This window comes from Solanum lycopersicum, chromosome 6 (assembly GCF_036512215.1).
Source record: "Solanum lycopersicum chromosome 6, SLM_r2.1".
In the NCBI taxonomy this organism is placed as follows: domain Eukaryota; kingdom Viridiplantae; phylum Streptophyta; class Magnoliopsida; order Solanales; family Solanaceae; genus Solanum; species Solanum lycopersicum.
In genome coordinates this window covers 47,558,677-47,581,298 of record NC_090805.1, presented here as the reverse complement: position 1 = coordinate 47,581,298, position 22,622 = coordinate 47,558,677, and the positions used below count along the sequence as shown (strand labels likewise).

Here is a 22,622-nt window from a genome sequence, read left to right as displayed (position 1 = left end):
ATGTTGCAAAAATATAGAGCATAACCAGCGCAAAATTACTAACTCAATTGCTGTAGCACAACTAGAGATAGAGGAGTTGTTGCCAAGAAAATTTGTTCCTAGGGTAGAGTCTACAAGGTAAAATCACAACTGTGGAGTAGTTCTTGTAACAAAACCAGATTTTACTATGTAGCAATATGCATAGCATGTCCAAGAATGCATCAATATGTTTATAAAATTGCTATAAGAAGAAGAAATTGATGCAATTCTACCAAGGAGGCGAAATGTAAGCAAGATAAAGGATATCTTAAGCAGAATAGTGTTTCCTCTACTTACTGAACATGTCTGTTGACAATATGAGCGCACTGCGAAAGTAAGCAAGATAAGGAGTATCTTAAGCAGAACAATACTTTTTCTACTTACTGAACATATCTGTTGACAGTATGAGAGCACTGATTAAGTACTACACACAAGCACACATGCACATTTAATTGGAAACTTCTTGAAGTTGGAGTTCAACCAAGATCGGGGACAGTAAAATACTCATCATCATCTGGGATTTCAATTCTGGACTTCTTGTAAGGCATTTGATATTTGGTTGTCCTGTAAATATTTGTATTGCTCGACTGAGGTACTGATAGCTCGGGCACTTCAGCTGCTGTTTGTTCACCAAAGAGATCAATGCCCCCTAACCACTCAAATTCACCAAGCTCAAGTAGATCCTTCTGTATTAGATTGAAACAACCAATATATAGGTTATTCATTACATATTAGATGAACAGACAATGACACCGTAATATACTGAATCAATGGTCACCACAGTTTCACATATTAGACTGACACCGGAATATACCCAAGGCCAACTTCGTATATACATGTAATGGTGTCATAAAATGTCTCCCTATGTATCGAGGAATCTAAGGAAGTCGTTTTGCATATTTGAGTGTTTCAAATTCAAGTTCAATGCTATGCATAAGCTGCATTACCAAGAAAATCGATAGCTTCTCATCTAGAGAAGTCCTCTATACGTCAATCCGCCAGCCACCAACCCAAGTGGTAGAAAATATAGGATACTTGCAAAATGAAAGGAATAAGTTTGTATTACCTTGTCACTCGACTCATAATCTGGAAATCCTAGTAAATCATCGACAGGCCAAGATGGTGATGTTATACAGGACAACTGCTGTGGAGGCATTTTCAAGCCAACTTGTTGGGAATTCTGCTGAGGTGGTTGTGGCTGCAGTTGGTTTTTTACTGATTCCTTATTACAGCTTGAGCTCAAGGCTACACGGATTCCAGTGGCTAAGAAGCGTTGGTGGTTCTTAGCGAGGCTGCTGGCTGAATGAATTGCTTCGTCACAGTCCTTGCAAAAGAGAGCTCTATCCTCAACACAGAAGATGAAGGCTGCTTTATCCTGCATACATAACAGTTCAAGTTAAATGCAAGCAAATATAAAAGTCTCGCAAAGATGGTCAGAGAATTTCTGGAAAAGACATTGATCTTTAACTTCCAATCTTTTTTCTCGGGTATGTTTACATCATTTTGACAGATATAACCATGTTCAGAAAAATCACTTTTAATTATCAATTGACTTACATATGCATATTCCAATTCAAATATAAGGTAAAAATTCTATGTGCAATAATATAGACATGAAATATCTTTGAGTTTTCGGGTCTTCAAAAGGGTTGATACCATCACAAAAGTATTGATTCCAACTCTGAAATTCGGTGGTTAACAAGTCCACACATCTACTTTTCTCCACTACAACACTAGGCTTAGTTTCCCATCAAGGTAAAACTTGTGACGTGCGCCTACCATACATTCAATGTTGTACTTACTACCTTTGATGTTGAACCAAAGCCCTCTGAAACTATCCCATATCCATGAAATCATTTTCACTATGCCCTATCTACACCTATAACTTCTTTCTTGTTTGAGATACTTAGTGGTTATGACATGAGGTTTAAGATGCGCAGTCTGGTAAGCCTCCATTCCTCCCTCTCCCCTATATCTTTAGCTAGAAAAGCAAGAACTTTGTTATCATACTATACTGCCTCTCAGTGGCAAATTTATATGCTAATTTTGGGGCTTGTAAATCATGGTCTCTCTGTGAAACTAGATATTTTAGGTATGTATTTTGTAAAGCTAATGGTGCACTTGATTGGTTGAATGCTAAGTTATTCGAATAGAGAACTCGGGATCAATTTTCCACTTAACACATTGTTTTTGTGGTGCAACCTTTTTCTACGATTCAAATCCTAGATCTGCCTTTGCTCCCTCTGCTTTCATTTTGCGTTTCGGGTTGACAGATCAAGAAATTTAATTAAGTGGCCAGAGACTTGAGTGGTCTTAAACTTGAGGGCAACATTACACCCTTTAAATACTATGACCTTAAAAGATGTCACATGTTGGAATTGAAGATCAGGAGCTAAAAAGGTAACAAGACACACGAATTAAAAGAAACAGAGTGATTAATACTAAACATAGAAATACAAAATTAACTATATGTGAAATGGTATTATTAATAATCTAATCAGAGTCTAATCAAAAGGAACATCACAAGTTAACTTTCCAACTTTTTTTATGACAAGGAAACCCGCAGCCGCTGCCCTTGAGTGCGCATAGGGGCTAACCCCGCTCTTATTTAACAGCTTGCAAACCCCGTTCCTATATAATAGCTTGCAAACCACATGGAAGATGTAATTAGCACTAGGCAAGTCCGGTGCACTGAGATTGACCCAGAAGGCACTTCAGACTTCCATGTTGAAAGTCCAAAGCCCAAACCAGTGGGAGGGTACACAAGTTAACTTTCCATTAATCAAGGAGCAACACAACTACCACATTGAAATATTAGTAACACAATCTAGACTAAAAACAAATTATTCCATGAACAGGGCAACAAAAAGAAGAAGTTCCCTTACTTGGCAAATATCACAAGGAGGAAGCTTGTTAGATAGGCACTGAAGATGAAGCCTTTGGTGCTTGCTTGCTAATTTATTAGCAGCATGAACTTCAATATCACATTTTGCACACAGAGCAGCCTCATCAGCACAGCAAATCACAGTAGCTTGAGCTTTCTCACACACATCACACTGTATCTTCATCTTTTTATCTTTTATTACTTAACTCTTTGCCTCCTAACACTAATTCAAGACATACCCATTTGAGTTTCACACAAGAAAAATTGAAAAAATAGTGTCTTGAAGCTTTTTATGAAGAGAACTCAGAACTTTTCAAGATTCGAAAATACCCCCAAAAGGGTCAGTCAGACAAAAAAGAAAAACCCTGCAAAAATCAAGAAAACCCAAAGCAGGTGATTTAGTCCAAAATACTAAAAATGAAAACTTTCAATCAAAAACAGAAAAATGTAGTGTTTGTAATGGGAAAAATGGGAGGAGAAAGTAGAAAAGAAGAAGAATATAGACAATGAAATGAGTGGAAGAGGGAGATTTGTGTGGATAAGAGAATAAGATTTGCGTATAAAATACTTGATGAGTATTGAGACAGCACAGTATTAGCAGGGCTCCACTTTCTTCCCTTTTGTGTGGCTGTTGGGTTGCCGTTAATATTAGTGGCTATGAATATTTGGGCATTATTTATTTCTACTCCCCTTTCGTGGACGATGGCTGTTGGTGGGGGTTTGAAATACCAGATTCACACGCATCTACCTCAATATATCAATGATATTTTTGGAGTCGAAAACGAATATAGGATTTGAAGTTTATAGTATGTTATCTCCTGTATTCAAAGTAGCAAATTAAAAATAATAAAAGTTAAAGAGAAAAATATAAAGAACTATTCAAGTCCACAGAACCGCTGTGTGTCTCTTAAGAAATTTAATCCTCTTAAGTATCTGATGTTTCATATTAATTTCTCCGGAGATAAAACGGATTAACCATTAAAGAAGTGGTGGTGTCTGAAACTTCAAAAATTTCAACAAACTCAAAATGACAGCAATGAAGATTAACCATTAAAGAAGTGGTGGTGTCTGAAACTTCAAAAATTTCAACAAACTCAAAATGACAGCAATGAGTCACGCACAGACACGATCGATCGATTTTGTTTTGTAAGAAATGTATGCAAGAAGAGTGAAGAATTCGATGTAGAAAATGAGAGAAAACCTCTTTATTTATAGTCAACAAAGGATAAAGGTTACAACTCTTTGGAAATAAGATAACCTTTCATAATTAACCTTTCAGTAGACCCTTCATTTTCTGTTTATACCTTTAGAACCCAACATTTGAGATGACGTTTAATTTATTGTTCGTTGGAGAGGGGTGATAAGAATGTGTTATCAAAATTTAAAAATATGTTTTTGTAAAGGAATTGTTAGATCAATTATGTTTTTGATCAGTTAAAATTACACGTTTTGAGAGATAAGGATGCATAGATGGATAAAAGACAAGATTATGAATTGAGATATATGGGGCATATGGCAGTAATTTTTATTATAGACAAGATGCAAGAATTCAGACTAAAATGATTTGAACATGTGAAGAGGAAAAGTGTACATGTGATTCGGTGAGGGTGCAAGAGTTGCCAGTGTTAGACTTAAGGAGAAGTAAAGGCAAATCAAGAAAATAGTGAGAAACATGATTAGATATGACATGACGTATTTTAAATTAGCGATAATATAACTCTAAATAGAAGTGCATGAAGGTCTAGCATTTATGATAGATAGGTAATAGAAAATGAAGTGTTTTCTTTCTTCTAAATATGATAGCAACGTCCTAATATGGAGCATCTACAATTCTACATCTTCTATTATCATTATTATTGTGCTAATATTATCTAATTCTTAGTTGTATTATTAATTATCACTATTTTCCCTTTTTTAGTAAATGGAAAAGTTTCATTAAGGAGGACTATACTATCTTAATTAGTTTAAGGAAAGACACAAATTTAGATTCAAATATCCATATTGTGAGTTTTTGATCATACATATCCTTTAACTAAATTCCAAACATAAATTACATCATTAAAGTATTATTTTTAGCAGAAAAAATTATTTAACTATATCCCAAACTTAAACTAAATCTTTAAAATATCATTTTTAGCAGAAAACATCCTTTAAATATTTGTAAGAACAATTTTCATTCTTTTATTAGATATTGTCAAAAAATTAAGGTTACTTACGAGAAAATGTGTAGTTAACATAACTATCAACAAAAGTTATTCTGAAAAGTTTCATTATTTTCTACAAGAAGTTCTTTAAAATTAAATCTTAGACATTGTTGCTCATGGAAACTAAAAATGATTGGAAGGTGTGAGTGCACATGATTTGCTTTTTTCCTAACGAAAAGAAGTTGCAGATTAATTATTTTTACCTTTTTTTTAACCAATAAAATGAATAAATTTTTGGGTCAATCTAATATCAAAGTGACCAAAATATTGATAATGTCTCGTGTTTGAGTTTCATTCTATAGTATTAGAAGTTGAAATCTCCAACAAATGTCGCTTCTAGCATATTCAATTGAGAAGAAATATATTTAAACAAATAATATTTTTAATTAAAATTACATGAAAAATGAATGAAAAAACTGTCAAATTAAAAGATTTTGCATAATTCTTAACTCAATTACGAAAAAGTTTAGGATAATATTCTTGGCATAGTTAAGAATAATAATTAGGAAGGGATGACTTAATTTTTGTGGGATATATTGATTAGTTTTCTGATAAATTCAAGTTGAAGGATGAAAATTGTTTACGTTAAAATACTTGAAGGATGTTTTCTACTAAAAATGATACTATAAGAATGTAGTTTAAATTTGAGGTATAATTAAATGATGTTTTTTTGTTAAATAATACTTTAATGATGTAATTTAAGTTTGGGGTATAGTTAAAAGATGTTTTTGGCCAAAAACTCCCCATATTGTAATTTTATTTCTATTTTATTTTTAAAAAAAGATATTAAAAATGAAAAAAAATTCAAATTAGATAAATATATTGAAAATTTTTATGTGATAAAGAAAACACAAAAAAAATTATTGTGTATTGGGAAAAGGGTCTGATATACCCTTTAACTTTGTCATTTGGAGCTGATATAACCCTCGTTATAAAAGTGGCTCATATATGCCCTTACCTTTATACAAACGACTCACATATACCCCTGTCGTTACAAAATGGTACACATATACCCTTCATTTAACGAAAGTTAAAAAATTAGTTTTAAATTTATATTTATTACTTCTAATTTTTTTAAAAAAAAATTATTTAGGGGTATATATGATTCTTCTATCAAAGTTCAAGGTATATTTTTTTTTCATATATAAATTATTTTTTGACTTCTTTTATTATAATTATTTGAATTTCTTATTCTTATTTTGTTTTTTTCTTTCATTCCTTAGTTTATTAAACTATTTTTTTTTGTGTATTGTAATTTAATTTCGTATTCGAAGAAAAAATTTGGTCATCTACAATAAGTTTTACAAGAATATTAGTGAAATATAAATAAATGTGATTATCAAAATAATAATTATAAATTAGTCATTGAAACAAAAAAAAAGTCAAAAAAATATGTTTGATGAGGATTAAATTTACTCATATGAGATAATATTTTTTAGAAAAAAATAATAAAAATTTAGATTAAGATTATTATTATTTTTATTTCCGTTAGAGAAAAAGGGTATATGTGAGCCATTTGTTTACAAGTAGGGGTATATATGAGCAACTTTCATAACAAGGTGTATATCAGCTCTAAATGATAAAGTTGAGGAGTATATCAGACCCTTTTCCCTTGTGTATTTGAAGAGCATATTTTCTTTCTCCAAAGATATATGATTGAAATATCATAACTCATACACAAAAAACTTGAAGACATTTATTAATCACACAAAAACTCAATTTTTATTTGTAGAATTATATACAGAAGAAAGAAGTGCAAAAAATTAAATAATCAAAGTTTAAGGCAATGCCTCTATATTTATATAGCCGCAATTTGGAGTTTGTGAAAAATGTCTGTTCGAAATATAATGTTTTTATTTCATAATCGATATACATATTATAAATTCATAATCGATAAGATTATAAAATTTATTTTTCATGTACCATTCGTTTTTTTTTTCTTTTTATTTTATATTCACACCAACTTTTAACACAACAATAAATTGGGAGGTTGGGAGTTCAAATTATTGTTGTTTTGTGGGGTGACAAGTGAAGATTTGAGATTGGTGGATTAAAGTGTCACTTTCACTTTCAATATTGGTGTTTTTCATACTTAGTACATTGGCTATAAACGATCAAGATCATTCTTGAATTATTGTTTTTCATGGTCCAGATGATCCAATTTATGTGGTTCTAAATTATCCCAACACACTATATATTATCTTTTGTATTATTAATCCAGATCCTTCTAATCCCTCTTTTGATTCCACGTGTTGAATTGGGATGAGAAAAAGACGATACAAATTTAATCGTTCTAAGAAAATGATGTATAACCCTTTCAATCTATATTTAAAATCTCAACTACATATTATATAATAGATAATTAGATTTAAAATTATATAAATATCGATATAGACGTATCAAAATAAAGTTAGATATTTAAGCGCAAGTAAGGTAAACTTCAACTAATTTATGGTCACTATCATACATTACTATGGATATGTGTATCTTATGTTCGCTTTTTTTTTTGGTTTATTAGTATAACTTCTTGATTATCAATATACTAAATTATTAAGATATATATTTATTCATTATTGGTGTTATTATTGATCGTTATTGAGTGAATCGTTAAGCTATAATACCAAAGTTTTTTTTTGAAATTTCTTAGAAATAAGATGACAAACCAAATAACCATACACCTGAGTAGATATATTAAATTTTGCTCAAAATAAACACAGACATCGTACAATAATCGAAAGTTTGTGACAACCAAAAATAAAAATTTATAAAATTAAATTTTAAGTTAAGAACTTTATATACCAAATGATTAAAATATAATTTATTAATTTGCTATTAAATTATCAATTAACTCGTTAAGCATCCATAAGTCAATACTAAAATAGTCAAAACCTTATCAAGAAGATCCGCTAAACCAATATTCTTTTTTTGGTTTCAAATTATCAATTTTAATTTGATTTTGAATAGCCCTAAATACCAGAGCTATGAATCAACAAAAGAGAGTAAAAATTAAAAACATGACACTACGTGATCAACAACTAATACTAGCAATGTTAAGCAAACACTTTAGCAAATCTGTTTTTTTTTATAAAAAAAAAATAATTTATACAAATTATATAAATGTGGATAAAGACTGTTAATCATCTAATTACAATTATTCTACTTGCTTTCAGTCTCTTATTAGGGGTTATAATAATTTAAAACATGACTAATTTGTACTTTTGGGCTTAACCAAACTTGTAAAAACTTTTATTCATTTTTGTAATTTTAAAAAAAAACAAAAAAAATACGTTTAAGCCAAGCTGACGTATACCGATGTTGCAACACCGAGCGCGTAAGCACCAATCGCCGCCGCAATTAATTCTTTCCCAGGCTTCACCACCGCACCAACGCCAGCGATCCCCAAAGCACCAACCGGAACCCGCTTTAGAAGCTCTTTCCCTGCACACGAAACGACAGCGTCCGAAAATACCTCCACTGAGAACTCCTTGAATTCCTCGTTCCCAAGCACAATTTCACTCTCCTTTTCGCCGGATCGGCGCGTTGACACGATTTTGAAGGCCTTATCGACCTGTAATCGGGTCGGAGGCGATTTAACCCAATTTTTTATGAGAGGTACGGAGGGAGAGAGAGAAGCGTGCAGGCGTTCCACGGCGGAGAAAAGCTGGTAGGGTTTCACTCCGGCGAAAGCGTGCTGTGATAGGGAGAGACAATCATCATAGACTGAATCACATGCCGAGTTGAATTCGGATGAATTTTGGAGTGAATTGCTAACTCTCTTAGAAGCTGAGAGCCCCATAGCTGTAAGTCAATTTTGTGCTTCTTCTCCCTGCTTCAGATATTTTGGTGCTATCAGAAGTTTTGACCCGAATTTCTCATGGGTCAGATACACCCTTATCCGGCCCATAATAGGATATCCATATCCGGGCGAGTATTTAAAATATAGCCAAAATATCAATTTCTTGCACTTTAAACACTTTAAAATAACTTCATACGTGTGAAGTTTAGCTTATTTAGGCATTTTTATATGAGGTTATAAGAGCTTGTTTGGCTCAGCTTAAAAGCTGGTCAAACTGACTTAAAAGCTGGTTTTTGATTTATTTAACTGTTTGGCAATACTCAAAATAGCTTATTTTAAGTTAAAAAAACTTATTTTAAGCCAAAAGTTAAAAGCTGGGGTAGGGGTAGGGGTGCTTTCTTTTTTTTAGCTTATAAGCTGTTTTAAGTTGACCATATTTTTATGTTTTTTCGCTTAATATTTTTATACAATCTCCAAATTACCCATATAACCCTAACATCTCTTTCTTCTATTTTTCCCTTTTCACGTTTGGCATAACAACTTCAGCACTTTTATCCAAACGCATAACTGCTTATTTTAAAAATAAGTTTCAGCACTTTTAAAAGTACTTTTTTAAAGCTGCTTTTATTAAGCCCATCCAAACGGGCCCTAAGAGCCTGTTTGGCTCAGCTTAAAAGCTGGTCAAACTGACTTAAAAGCTGGTTTTTGACTTATTTAACTATTTGGCCATACTATACTCAAAATAGCTTATTTTTAAGTTAAAAAAAACTTATTTTAAGCCAAAAGTTAAAAGCTGGGGTAGTGGTGCTTTTTTTTTTAGCTTATAAGCTGTTTTAAGTTGACCATATTTTAATGTTTTTTCCTTTAATATTTTTATACAATCTCCAAATTACCCATATAACCCTAACATCTCTTTCTTCTATTTTTCCCTTTTCACGTTTGGCATAACAACTTTAGCACTTTTATCCAAACGCATAACTGCTTATTTTAAAAATAAGTTTCAGCACTTTCAAAAGTACTTTTTTAAAGCTGCTTTTATTAAGCCCATCCAAACGGGCCCTAAGATTATCGACTAGAGAAAATTGAGTGTCATGTCCCTCAAAATATCTTTTTTCTTTAAGAGGGTGGCGGAGTTTGGATTTTTATAGAGAGGTTTAAATAACATGTTAAATAATGCTGACAAATGGTTCGTAGCAAATTTCAAGCTAAAACATTGAAAAATGTTGCTAACGGTATCTGAATTCACGTGCTAACTAGTTTTTGAACCCCTATAACGGCCCAAGCCCTCTTACTTGTGTTGAGGGGTTCAATATAGAATATATGGACATAAAATATACATTTGATTCTATATCATTGTATAATTTTTCGATTCAAGAGTTCGGATAAATACTTTCAACTCTATGTAGATTCACCACTGCCTCTAATACGAAATATCAAAATGTAATAAATATCAAATAATTTTTTATTGTACTGCTTTTGCAGAAAACTTAACTTAAATGTAATAGGAGCTAAGTTGCTTGGATTGTGCCGCACCCGTGTCGACACAACATGGGTGTAGGTGTGAGATCAGTGTTTATTTTGGTCAATCAATTTTGGGTAATTTGACCAAAATCGATGGGGGCAAAAGTCTAAACAGTTTCAATATTTTCTATAATCAATACAAAAGCTAAGATGAAATTGAAGAAAATGTGATACCCTTTATATAAAAATTTCTATGTCACTCCTTTTTCTCTAATCTCCTCGCAGGATTCTCCTCAAGTTCTCCATAAAATATCTCATAGTTTAGGTTTTATAATTCTATTTTTAGATATTTTAATTATTTTTAGACGAATACCCACATCGATATCCATATTCCTGAATCTTAAAAGCTAGATCATAAAGAATCCGATCTCTTGATCGACACCCGTACTCAAGTCCAAGTAACTTAGAATAGGAGTATTAACTGCAAGTTATTAAAATACACATAAAAAGACCAAAAACCATCACAATTCACACTTCACACAAGAAAGGGAAAGTAAGGATTTGGACTTTTTTCCCCATAATTACAATACCTTACTATTCCTAAACACATAGAAACAAGAAAAAAGACAATCCATTTTTACAATTAAACTCAAAGCTTAATTAACATAAGTAGACTTTTTTTAAAAAATTATTTTATGCATGCGCATCATCTCCAACCCAAACAAGATCAGCTTGTGACATCCAATGACAAACCTCTCCATTTCCAGGTGAAAAATTCAATTTTTTGAAAACTGGATGATCAGCTGGCCAAGAAGAAGTATCCATATGACAAACAACCATAGCTTTATTAACATGAACATTAGTGTTTAAATCAACTAGCTCCACCGCGTAAATGTTAGTTGAAGATAGCAAATGACAAAAGTATGTAGCAAAAGGAAGGAATATCTCATGGCATGAGACACTCCTTTGGGAATTGATTTTATGAAATTTCTCAATTTTTAGTTTCTGTCCTGACCCTTGTATGCTTTCTGTTGTCAATGAAATTAGGTGGTTCTGTTTCAAGCTTCTCTTTGAGAACTCTATCATTTCTTCCAAGGATTTCGCGCATGTTTTAACTTCTCCTTTTAGAGTAGGTGCATTGCAATTGAGGATGGTAGTTTTTGTGGTATCTTTTGTGTATGGTGAAGTGAAAGTTTGAGGGAATAAGTGTTGGAGATGGTTTGAGTTAATGGAGATCTTTGAGGCAATTTGTGATGGAAGAAATGAGCGATGAGGGAACGGGTTCACTAAGTTGTCTAGATGGACTGTGTTTCCAGGTTTGAGGGTAGAGACTCTGAAGAAAGAGACTTCTCCAAGATGATGACTATGAGAGTGTGAAGTTGCATAAATTTTTGATGTATAGACCTTAGCTTGTTCGGGAAGATTAGCTGGATAGACCTTGGCTTGATCAGGGGTTCTGGTCGCGTAGAATATCTTAGAATCTAGATTAGGGATTTTGGTTGTGTAGACCTTAGCTTGATTAGGAATTTTGGAGGGATAAACTTTGGCTTGATTTGGGAGTTTAGCATAGACTTTAGCTTGATCAGGGGTTCTGGTTGTGTAGAATATCTTAGAATCTAGATTGGTGATTTTGGATGTTTGGGCATTAGTCTCAGAAGTACAAAATATATCAGCAAGCAAACAACTTTGAGTATCAAAAGAAAATGCCTTTTTGGACACTAATGAAGTGTAATATTGAGAGTCAATCATGTTCATTGGAGATAATTTAGAAACAAGAGATGGAGGCATTTCATTGACAACATTTTCTTTCCAAAACTTGAGTTGATTAGAACCCACAAATGGTACAGAATTACAAGTAGAAGAAGCAAATAAAGACAAGACACTTGACAAGAAAAACATAAACCAATGTGAAGTAGCCATTTTTTTTTTTTGGGAAGACTTAGTGTTACTTGAGATATTTTTATCTTAAGAAACTTCCTTATTTATAATGTGAAAATCCCAGACATTGTGATATCAAGTTACACTTAAATAATGTTAAAGTTCTTGAAATAATGTATACTATACACAAGTAGAAGTCTCTTTTTCATGCAAATGGCCAATTTAACTAGAGATATATCACTCGTATTTTGTACTATCTCCGTTTGAAAAAAATGACTTTCTTTTCTTTTTAGTCTGTTTTAAAAAAATGATATCTTTCTTCTTTTTTTTTGGTAATATCTTTACGTGGCATATTAAGCATAAGATTAAAGGCTAATTTTATATATTTTACATATCTTTAACTTAGAATCACATGATCAAAAATCTTCTTTATTTTTTAAATTCCGTGTTAAATCAAATTAGATCGTTATTCGTGAAACATAGAGAGTAACTTTTTTTCTAGATTATTTGGACAAGACAATGATATTGCAGCTGCTTGCATTATTAGCTAACAAGAGAAAATAGTGGTTAATGTTGAAAAAACAACTGCTCTATTACTTTTTGTCTGTCTCAATTTATATAACTTATTTTTTTTAAGTTAACTTTTAAAAGAATGATACATTTTCTATATTAAGTAATAATTTAATTATAAAAAATATATTTCATTATTAATAAAATAATTTATAGCCACACAAATTTTTATCATTTATTCTAAATTATAATTTTTAAAATTTTTATTTCTTTCTAAAACTCTATACCGAGTTAAACTCTTTCGTAAACGGGACAGAGGAAATAGTATCTTTTAGAAATGCATGCATTTTTGTTACCAACTAGAAAATAATTAAGTTAAAAGCCAATATATAGTGGATTATCCATAAGCCATGATAAAAAGGAGAAAACAATAAAATACTAATAAACTTTAAGCTACATCACTATGAAATTACTAGTTCTCCACGCTTAGCTAAATATCTCAAGTTTGAACTATTAGAAATAAAAAAAAAATCATATTAGAAATATTGCCTTTTAAAATGGATTCGACAATGTAAAAATTTGAATTTAATCAGATATTAACTGAAAAATATAAAAGAGAAGAAAATAGAAGTGTGTCCACCAACAAGTGCTTTTCTTCCTTCTGAATTGTAAATTTGATATGTGATCATTCATGATTTAATCTACTTCGTGTTATACGAGAAAAATGACAGAAATAAGTATGATTTGTAATATTGAGACAAAGTAAATAATTATATGGTACCATAGATAAAAAATGACCTGATAATATAAAATTTCTTTACACGATTAATTTATATATATGAGTAAGCTAATAATTTATATAGCACATATAGATGGTGCTTATCCAATAGTGTTCATTTTCACTAAAAATGATGAGCACTTGTATAGTGGTATTAATATAGCTAAAGTAATTAGAAGAAGAAAAGCTTAGAGGATGAAATTTAGGCTGATAAAGATTTGGCTTTAACTTTTTGTTTATATCATGGATCAGTGAAGATAAGTTCTTGCCTATTTGTTAATGGTATCTATTATTATACTAAATAATTGGGATTAGCACTAATCTATAATTATTTGAATTATTCCTAACTAGAGGATATAAAGGAAAATTTGGGATTTAACCTTTCCTTTTAAAAACATTTCTAATTGCAAAACAGGGAATGTAAAATCGAAAGACGGGTTGATGTATAGTACTTTTAGTTCCTTGGTAAATTTTAGTTATCTATTTTTAATATTTCAGTAAGTATATTTAACTTGAAATTTTTGTAAATGTACCATCCATTTTTGATACTCTATACGAATATTTGCAATTTTTCAGAATTATTAATCGATTAAAATATGTAATGTTAAAATTATATTGTCATTCCATATAAATACATTAAAAATATCCAAATACAACATATTTTCTTACATAAAGGATAAAAAAAAAACCAAGAATCGTATTCTCCTATTAAAAGAGACTCTCTTTTTAAATAAGTAATTAATTATGGATCACCAAAAGAGTTAAGGTAAGATGTATCTGACCCCTTCACTCTTAATGAGAGATATTGGTTTTGAGCTCATATGAAAAAAATAAAGTATATTAGGAATGTTTTCCTCTTAAATAAGCTTAAATTTCCCTATAATTTAAATCAATCAAATCCAATACGAATACATAAGAAAAGGAAAAAGTAATTTTAGGTTCAACCTATTTCTTTTTATAGATTTTATTTCTTTTTCTTTTTTCTTATTTTTCACAAACTCACCCCTCTAAAAATATCTTTCCTCAAATTCCGAAAACATCGGTAAACCATTAATTTCCATAATCACAAACCCTTATAATCCCTTAATCCAAAATTAACCTAAACAATTGCCATGAAAAAAATTTAAAAAATAAAATCCATAATCATGGCAATGAACATGACAAATTGTTGTCCTCTTTTCTTCATAATTGTTTTAATAATATTTCTTTCTTCACCTCAATATTCAGATGCTGCTGAACAACAAACAAGTTTCGTAAATAAAATGTTTCCCACAATTGAGGTAACATTAGCCAACGACAACAATTTCTCAATCTATTACATGTGCAGAGATTTCGATACAATTAATGCCTTAACAAAGCTATCTCCAGGTGATAATTACAAATTTAACATCTCACAAATTGCTTTCCCTATGAGATGGTGTTATTTGTACATTAATCCTCGTACCCATGGATTCTTTTGGGCTTATAATGTGAGATCCAAATGTACAAAATGTTTTTGGAGTGTTACAAATTTTCCTTATTTATATAAAGCGGATCGAGTTAGGTGGGAACGTGAGAAGCTTTTTGTTCCCGTTGGGTTCAATATCAATGATTATTTGATAAAGAATATTTGAGACCAGAGTCTATCAGAAGGATAGGGATAAGATCTGCGTCCCCGTTACGTTAAAAGCAAAACTATAGAGGGGAGAAAGGAGAGGGATATGAAAATGTTTGGAATTTAAGATTCCAAGGTTTATGAAGAATTCTTTGATGTGAATTGAGAATTTGAAATTTGTAGACTATATTATGGTCATTTGTAAAGTGTCATTAAAATGAAATGATATTCATTTAACTCCTTGAAGCTTATACATGTTCATGTTGTTAATTTGATATAACTAAATGTTTGTTACGCGTCAATTGTCTCTTAATGCTAAGAAGAGAAATACTATTGAATTTATTGGTTAAATAGACTTCCCGTCCTAATTGAACGTTATATAACAATACAAATGTTTAAGTCTCTATTATTGATTATACTTTTGAAAACTTTTTCAATATAGTTAATTATTAAATAAACTATCAAAATTGTTCTAAAAGTGTCTTGAAATAATTTCAAGACTTCACTTCATTGAATATAACAATTAAAGATTTTTTTTTACTTATATATTATTTCATAATAATTTTAATTACAAAAACCAACGATTTTTACTTTAGAAGACATTCAAATTTAAGATACTATATTTTTAGATTTAATTATTAGATAATCTAATTAGTTTCAACTTGAAATGTTTGATAAATTATCTCAAAAAATTGAAGACAATTTTAAAAAATCAATATAAGTGAACTAGACAAATTAAAAAAATAAAAAAGTAGCTATAAATTTAATTGTGTATAATTAATTACAATTACATCAATAATAAAGTTTTTAAAGTATGTGAATAAATACTCCATTTGTTCCCGTTTATATATCGTCCTTACTAAAAATAAATGGTCCTTGAATATTAGTTTCACGAATAAAATTGTGTCACATGTCCCTATTTAATCTTTCGTTATAGTGAAGAACATATATGTCCTAATTTTTGAACGATAGAAGCACATATGTCCCAAAAGTGTGACAGATGATACGAGCATACCGTTTACAATAGTTTAGGTGTATGTTTGTCCTTCTAATTTTCCCTTAGTTAATTAGTATATTCCTTAAGCTTGTTTAAATTTCATTTAAAAATTTATTTTTTTATTTTTGTACAATAAACTTTATAATTTATTCTATGTTTATACAAGTTTTAATTATAGTAACAACTACTACATACTAATTTTTTAATATTCTAGGGTACTCTGTTTCTTTCAACGGTGCTCTCTTTTTGTTTATGTCATGTATCTCTGTGTGCTGCGAACTGATTTTTTCTTTTATTCTTTGTAATTTTGAGCCCCCTTGGCGGTAGGGTTGTGCCGCCGTTGATCCAGACACTAACTAATTTTGGTTTCTTCCCAGAGTTCCTCCATTTTTGTCTGCTGCGGAACTAATTTGAGTGAATGCTTGTTGAGGTGGTTTTTTTTTGTTATTGAAGAGAATTGTAGAACTGTTTTTTGTATTGTAAAGGAATAGGATAATATGGAATCCTACAGGGAGGATTGTAAAGATTTGGCTTCTCAATTGAAGAAGCAAGATAAAGAACTTCGGCTCAAGAGAAGGTAAGTTTTTTTATTTTCTCTGATATCAGTTTATTTTAAACTACAATCGAATTTTTATCATTTAGTTTTAGCACTACATTGATGATCCTTTCCAATTTGATAGTTGCTTTCTTTGTTTAATACTCTATCGGTTGAGTGGTTTCATAATATTTTTTGTATTGATTAGGTTTGAGTAGGTATGTACTTTGATATAAAATGTAAAATATGTATAATTTATGTAAATACGTGCACAAAACTATCCCGAATTAAATTTATTTTGGCCAAAAGTTTTGAATAATTTGATGAATTTTATTTTTGTATATTGTTTAGATTTGTGAAAATTGTGTAAAAAGTATCAAACATTTTAGGATGTTCTAAAGTAGTAAAGTGTCATATAAAATATGATGGAGGGAGCAATTCTTTTTGTATCAGTAATGCAATACGAAGTGTTTGTGGTAATAATATTCAGTATTACTTAGGCATGTGAAACTAATTTTGCAGGTGGTTAATGGACTTGGATTTGTCCGAAAGAGAGCAAAAAAAGATGGACAGACTCAAACCTCCCGGTGATATGTGAGAACTTCCTTTCTCCTTTAATTCATATATGTATATACACACTCAAACTCTTCCTTTTGTTTCTGTTGTATAAGTGTTGTCCTGGTTAGTGAATTTATCTCTCCCTAGAAAAGGCATTTTAGCGGTTGCACTGCTTTTGTGTTGCTGAAGTATTTGCAAAAAAATTGACTGTTCCATATGAATGCAATGGTACTTGAATGTGTTGTCTATCAAAATTCTTCTTCTGTAAGCTTTGGCCAAGTTAGGGAACAAACAAACTTAGAAGTATTTAGACTTGATGCACACATCTATTCAGGCTTATACAATGTTAAATGTTGTAGCGATGGTGCACTTGGTACTTCTTTTGATATACAGAACTATGAGCCGCACTGACTACACAGCAGTGCTCTCCATTACTCTTGAAGATGCAGCAGCAAATTTACCTCCTTGAATTGGCTCTTTTAAAGCATTGTGCTTTCTTGATGAAAGTTGTTTTATATCTACATACTTATTAGAAGTTTAGAGTACCTTGGTACATGGGTTGCTCTTATATATGATAACTTGTTTGTGCATATTGTTATCTGGATTCATAATGAATTGGGATATATTCTATGTTGTTTTCTTGTAATGGTTTGCACTTCAAACTAAACCTTGACTCTGTTGTCTGTATCTGCAGGAGTTTACCTGAATCATTGCTTAGAGAAGATGATGTAAGTGTTCCCTTCAATGCTTGCTAATGTAATGACATGCTACAACTCAAAATTGTTAAAATATTCCCGACTGTATTTCTTTTTTTTTTTTTTTTATATAAAAATCCAAATGATACTGCTCACGTGTATTTTTTGAACCAAAGGATATCATTCACTCCCTATTTCAGAGAAACCTGTTCTTTGTTTGTATTGTACATTATCTGTTGTGTCAAACTAAATTCCAAAGTGTTTTCCCCGCTAAGCTGAGATACTTTCTTGTGCCTTAATTCCAGTTATATTATGAGAACATTCGAACTTCCGTTGCAAAGGCATTTGGAGTGCATAAGGGTGAAACGACATACCATGGTGGACCAGCAACATTGTTCTTTGATTCAACTGAGAATTTGAGAGGCGTATATTCCATGCTTGATAAGATGAACAACAAGGGGTTATGCTGTATTGCTGAGACTGTAACTGGATGCTCGATTTCTTTTGAGAAAACCAATTGGCAAATGAAAAGGATAATCAAGCAGTTTCTTCCCAAAATTCTCCATAAGCATGATGATTCCAGTCAAAGTCGAATTAAAAAAATTTCTCAACTCCTCAAAGATCCTCAAAACTTTCGTGTTAATCACGGGGCTTCTTGTTCTACCTCAGAATCCTTTCGCAGTTCTGCTATTTATGTTCTGGATAGACTTGAAGAGTTGTCTCTTCTTACTTTGAGTAAAATGCATAGGAATCTGAGGGATGTCACAGGTTACATCCCTTTACTGCAGCCTCCTCGAATATGTTGGAGTATTGGAAGTTTAGTTGAACAAATCAGGAGGACTTCGTTAAAAATGTTATCGGACTACGAAGAAGGGGATGAACCACCAGAACCCCTGGCTAAGGCTTTGTCCGTAGCAGCCTTAATGCTAAAACCAGAACTTGATTATTGTCTCTCTCCGAGTTTTTTCCGGAAACTTTCACCAGATGTAGAAGCATTGCAGAATGATATAGCAAAAGCAATCAGTATTCTAGATGATAAAACCAAAGTGAGTTTTACAGAGCTGGGAAATTTGCCTCTTGTGATGGATTCTAATAATAAAGCTGCCAGAGAAAGTGTTCGTTTGCGTGTGAACGTGAAGAAACTGTTGACTGAATATCTTCTCGAATGCAGCGACTTGGAGTCTACCCCTGAAACTTTAATAGAAAGTCTAGCAATAATTAACAAAAAATATAGGCATGAATATAGCAAAACCTACTCAAACAAGGAGGTAGAGGAAGAAGTAGAATGTGTGCTGACTATTAGTGCTCAGATAAAACAGATTGTTTGGGATTCTCTCATTGAATGTGATGTCAGTGAAGATTTTGCAAATGCTTACGTGGAGAATGCAGAGGATAGTTATTATGAAGGTGGTGATGAAGATGAATATCTTTCTGATCTTCCTCAGAATTGCAAGTCAGATCCTAATATCTCATACAGCCAAGCAGAAAGTGTCGGCGAGATAAACCAAAGTGATTTTCAGTCACCAATCACTGCTAGTCGAGATGATGGTTTATCCTCTCTGGTTTCATCCAAACACAAGTTGAGCGTCAAGATTGAGTCAATGTATACCGATGGAGTAGATTCAATTTATTCCAATTGGTTTGACAATTCCTCATCATTCTTAGAATCAAAAGCTTCTGAAGTCACAAAGAGTATGAGTGGTAAAGATATCCATTTAAGAAACATAGGCCATCAAGAAGGAAGGGATTCATGCTCATCTTTTTCAACCAGAGATCAAAATAGTTTTGCTACACATTTCTCACCTAATGAAGTATCAGGCAGGAATAATATGGAGGAAAAAGTAACTGTCGGGGACTTGGGATGTACACCACCAAAATTTACATCGTCGAAGTGTTCAGAAGAAAAAAGCGTATCACTTCACAGGCAAAACTTGAGTAGAAATCAGTATCTTCTTATCCAGGAAGGTTCTGATGAAACAAGTGTGGTTGCTTATAGTCTTGTCGGCTGTATTTTAAATAAGTTCGCTCAGATGGATGGGTTACAGTTATCTGAGGACAATGTATCATATCTCCAAGGCAACACTTCAGATCCCAAAATTTTTGAAGGTACTTGAACACTAAACTCTCCTTGTGCTGCTTCTACCGTCTCTATGGTATGAGAAAGGAAATGAGATGTTAGGTTTTTTTTTTCTTATTTCTTTTTTTGCATACTCAGAACTAGCTTGGAATTGAGGCCTAGTTGTTGTTACCTCTTTTCAATCTTCTTTTTTGGTGTGGGAGGGTAAGATATTAGAAATGAGAAGGGGTATTGATGGGGTCTGAACCTTGTTCCTGAATGAGTATCGATTAAGCAACAAACCTCTTGTAAAGGAGAAGAGAAAATGAAGGCAGAAATGTAAACCAAACAACTTAGGCCCATGATCCATCTATGATGTGTGGTTCAGTTGTGAACATTCAGGGGGTAGAATGGTTGTTTATTATCTGAAAAAGTTCTGTTTGAGTGAGAAACTGATACAGTGATATGGTACATTCTGGATCCTATCATTTGTAATCTCTAAAAGGGAAGCGTTTGTAAATTTCTCCAAGTTATTTCGTTATTGCTGAGACCCTAAAAAGGACGAAGTTATGAATGATTTGAGATAGCTAGAATGCTTTCAAGGAAGTGTCGGATTTAATGTGATTTTGCTATCACTTCGACATAATTCAAAATTCTCTTTTAGAGTTTTTGAAATATGAACCTTTACAAATATATTTACCCCTACACCAGTTCTATTGTTTTCCATTCCTTAGTAAGTTATGAAATTTTGTAGTTTTAAGGGTGGTGATTACTGGCTGTTTTATTCATTTACAGTTCTCAAGAACAGGCGAAGTTCTTGTGGTGAGACCACTAATTCCATTATGCTCCATGCTCTTGAAGAGATAATTCCTTCTTTTGCAAACAGGTACTTCTGAGTCTGCTGCAGGTCTCTTATTACTTCTACACATTATCTAGTGTTATTTATTTTGACATGGAAGATAAAATATCATGAGCAGGGAAGCTGCTCGACTCAGAGAAGCTTATTTTTAAACTAATCTTCTACTTATGACCAAAAATATATAGATTGTCTACTCTACAGGTCCAATGACCAAACAGTTATTGTAGTCTAATCCTGTGGCCAAACCTCAAATTTCTTTGTGCTAATCGTTTTTTTTCTTTATATATATCCGTCAATAAAGGATTATAGAATGTTCCAGAACTTTAAAATTGCCTCTCTCGCCCTAAAAGAAATAAAGGAAGTTTTCCAAATTGCAGAACTATGACCAATTAGCAAAATATGACCTTTTCAGCTTGGTTCATATAATTGATGTTATGGCAGGATAAGTTCAAGTTATTATTGGTAAATGAACTTAAGCGGTAGGCAAACTTCAGTGTGAATTGGTGGTGTGACAGAGTATAGATGGTATGAGAATAAGTGTACAATAGATGTTTATCCATTTAATCTCTGAATTGAACTTCAGTAAACATGATTAAGAATCATCTTTAGTTTCGGCACCAGGAGAAAGAACTTTGCCTCTATGCTTGCTATACCTAGTTTTTCAGTCTCCATTAGTAGCTTTGAATCGTGACACAGCTGTATTTTTTAGTCTTATCAAGTTATAACATGCTATGTGCACTCCCCTGTCTAGTGAAAGTAAAAGCCAATATGTCATATTATAGTGCAGACCAAGTATTTTTACGTTTAAGAAGGTGATCTCACTCAATTTGTCCGAGTTTACTAATCCCGTCTGCCTGTGGTTTAGTAAAAGGAGGGATTTTCTTTTTGCATTATGAACGAAAAAGAGTAACTGAAATCACCTTATAGATTTCTGTGTTATTGCATGTACTCGTTATTGTTTCTAATGCATAGTTGTCTGCTGGACATGCAGTAGTAAAGAACAACTGAAGGAGTTGTTGGATGTGGAGTAGCCTCTGAAGCCTCGAGGCATTGATTGGAGCATAGCTCAAGATCTCAATTACGTAGAGGCTTTGCTAGATTTTGTTGGTGACGATATCTAGCAAGGACAACGGTTTCTTCGTCGTTGAAAGAGAGACTCATTTCATGTGTATGGTATGCTTACATGTAACTGTACTTTGAAACTTCTGAATCAAATGAGGTCATGTTTATGTTTGTTATTTTACGGCCTTTTGTTCTATTTGTGTGACTTGAAGAAAATTGTCAGGTGTTCACCGATGCTGCATTCTGAAAAGACATACTATGGTTCGTGCTGGAGATACAATCTGATGAACAACCACACCATACCCAGTATATTCCCACAAGTGGAGTCTGAAGAGAGTGGTGGACGTATGCATACCTTACCCCCCTACGTTTATGGGGTAGAAAGGTTGTTTCTGTTAAACTTACGGAAGAATGTGAAATTTTGGCCAGAAGAGTAGAGAGCCTAGTTTTCTTTCTTAAGCCCAGATATGTATTTATAGCTGTTGCTTCTTCATTTATTTTATTTGTTTTAATAGATTTCTGGTAATACACATGGAAAACAGATTTCCTGTTGTATATATCTGAGCATTCTTTTGCCTATGACAGGTTTTGTGAGTTCAACTGAACTTATTGCCTCTGACTCAAACCAAACCATGCAAAAACATAAGAAAAAACTACGATTACGCATATATAAGATTACTTTTCATTCTGATTTCACTGACTCTAGATATCTTAGATTCGTATCGATCTAATTCTTT

General features: G+C 32.1%; 4 protein-coding genes across 5 annotated transcripts; 1 reads left to right on the top strand and 3 right to left on the bottom strand.

Moving 5' to 3' along the window:
- Positions 1 to 264: 264 nt before the first annotated feature.
- On the bottom strand, positions 265 to 3,436 carry CIP1 (CONSTANS interacting protein 1). Its single transcript, NM_001247240.2, has 3 exons — positions 2,904 to 3,436; positions 1,085 to 1,393; positions 265 to 704 (listed from the first exon to the last, which is right to left on the bottom strand). Exons 1-3 carry the CDS (start codon positions 3,084 to 3,086, stop codon positions 495 to 497), a joined length of 702 nt encoding a protein of 233 aa, NP_001234169.1. The 5' UTR covers positions 3,087 to 3,436; the 3' UTR covers positions 265 to 494.
- A 4,732-nt stretch (positions 3,437 to 8,168) lies between these two features.
- LOC101255409 (uncharacterized) lies at positions 8,169 to 9,429 on the bottom strand. Its single transcript, XM_004241372.5, has one exon. The coding sequence runs from the start codon at positions 8,900 to 8,902 to the stop codon at positions 8,396 to 8,398; it is 507 nt and encodes a 168-aa protein (XP_004241420.1). The 5' UTR covers positions 8,903 to 9,429; the 3' UTR covers positions 8,169 to 8,395.
- A 1,443-nt stretch (positions 9,430 to 10,872) lies between these two features.
- On the bottom strand, positions 10,873 to 12,283 carry LOC101255108 (BURP domain-containing protein 16). The gene has a single exon (XM_004241371.5). The coding sequence runs from the start codon at positions 12,281 to 12,283 to the stop codon at positions 11,057 to 11,059; it is 1,227 nt and encodes a 408-aa protein (XP_004241419.1). The 3' UTR covers positions 10,873 to 11,056.
- Positions 12,284 to 14,756: 2,473 nt separating this feature from the next.
- On the top strand, positions 14,757 to 22,464 carry LOC101255704 (uncharacterized). Of its 2 annotated transcripts, none has more exons than XM_004241373.5 (7): positions 14,757 to 16,697; positions 17,178 to 17,249; positions 17,908 to 17,941; positions 18,214 to 20,014; positions 20,760 to 20,850; positions 21,815 to 21,996; positions 22,109 to 22,464. In XM_004241373.5, exons 1-6 carry the CDS (start codon positions 16,618 to 16,620, stop codon positions 21,852 to 21,854), a joined length of 2,118 nt encoding a protein of 705 aa, XP_004241421.1. In that variant the 5' UTR covers positions 14,757 to 16,617; the 3' UTR covers positions 21,855 to 21,996; positions 22,109 to 22,464. The 2 variants fall into 2 exon arrangements, with proteins under 2 accessions (XP_004241421.1, XP_010322480.1); XM_010324178.4 differs by having other exon boundaries at positions 16,295 to 16,697; positions 22,098 to 22,464.
- The last annotated feature ends 158 nt before the right edge of the window (positions 22,465 to 22,622 follow it).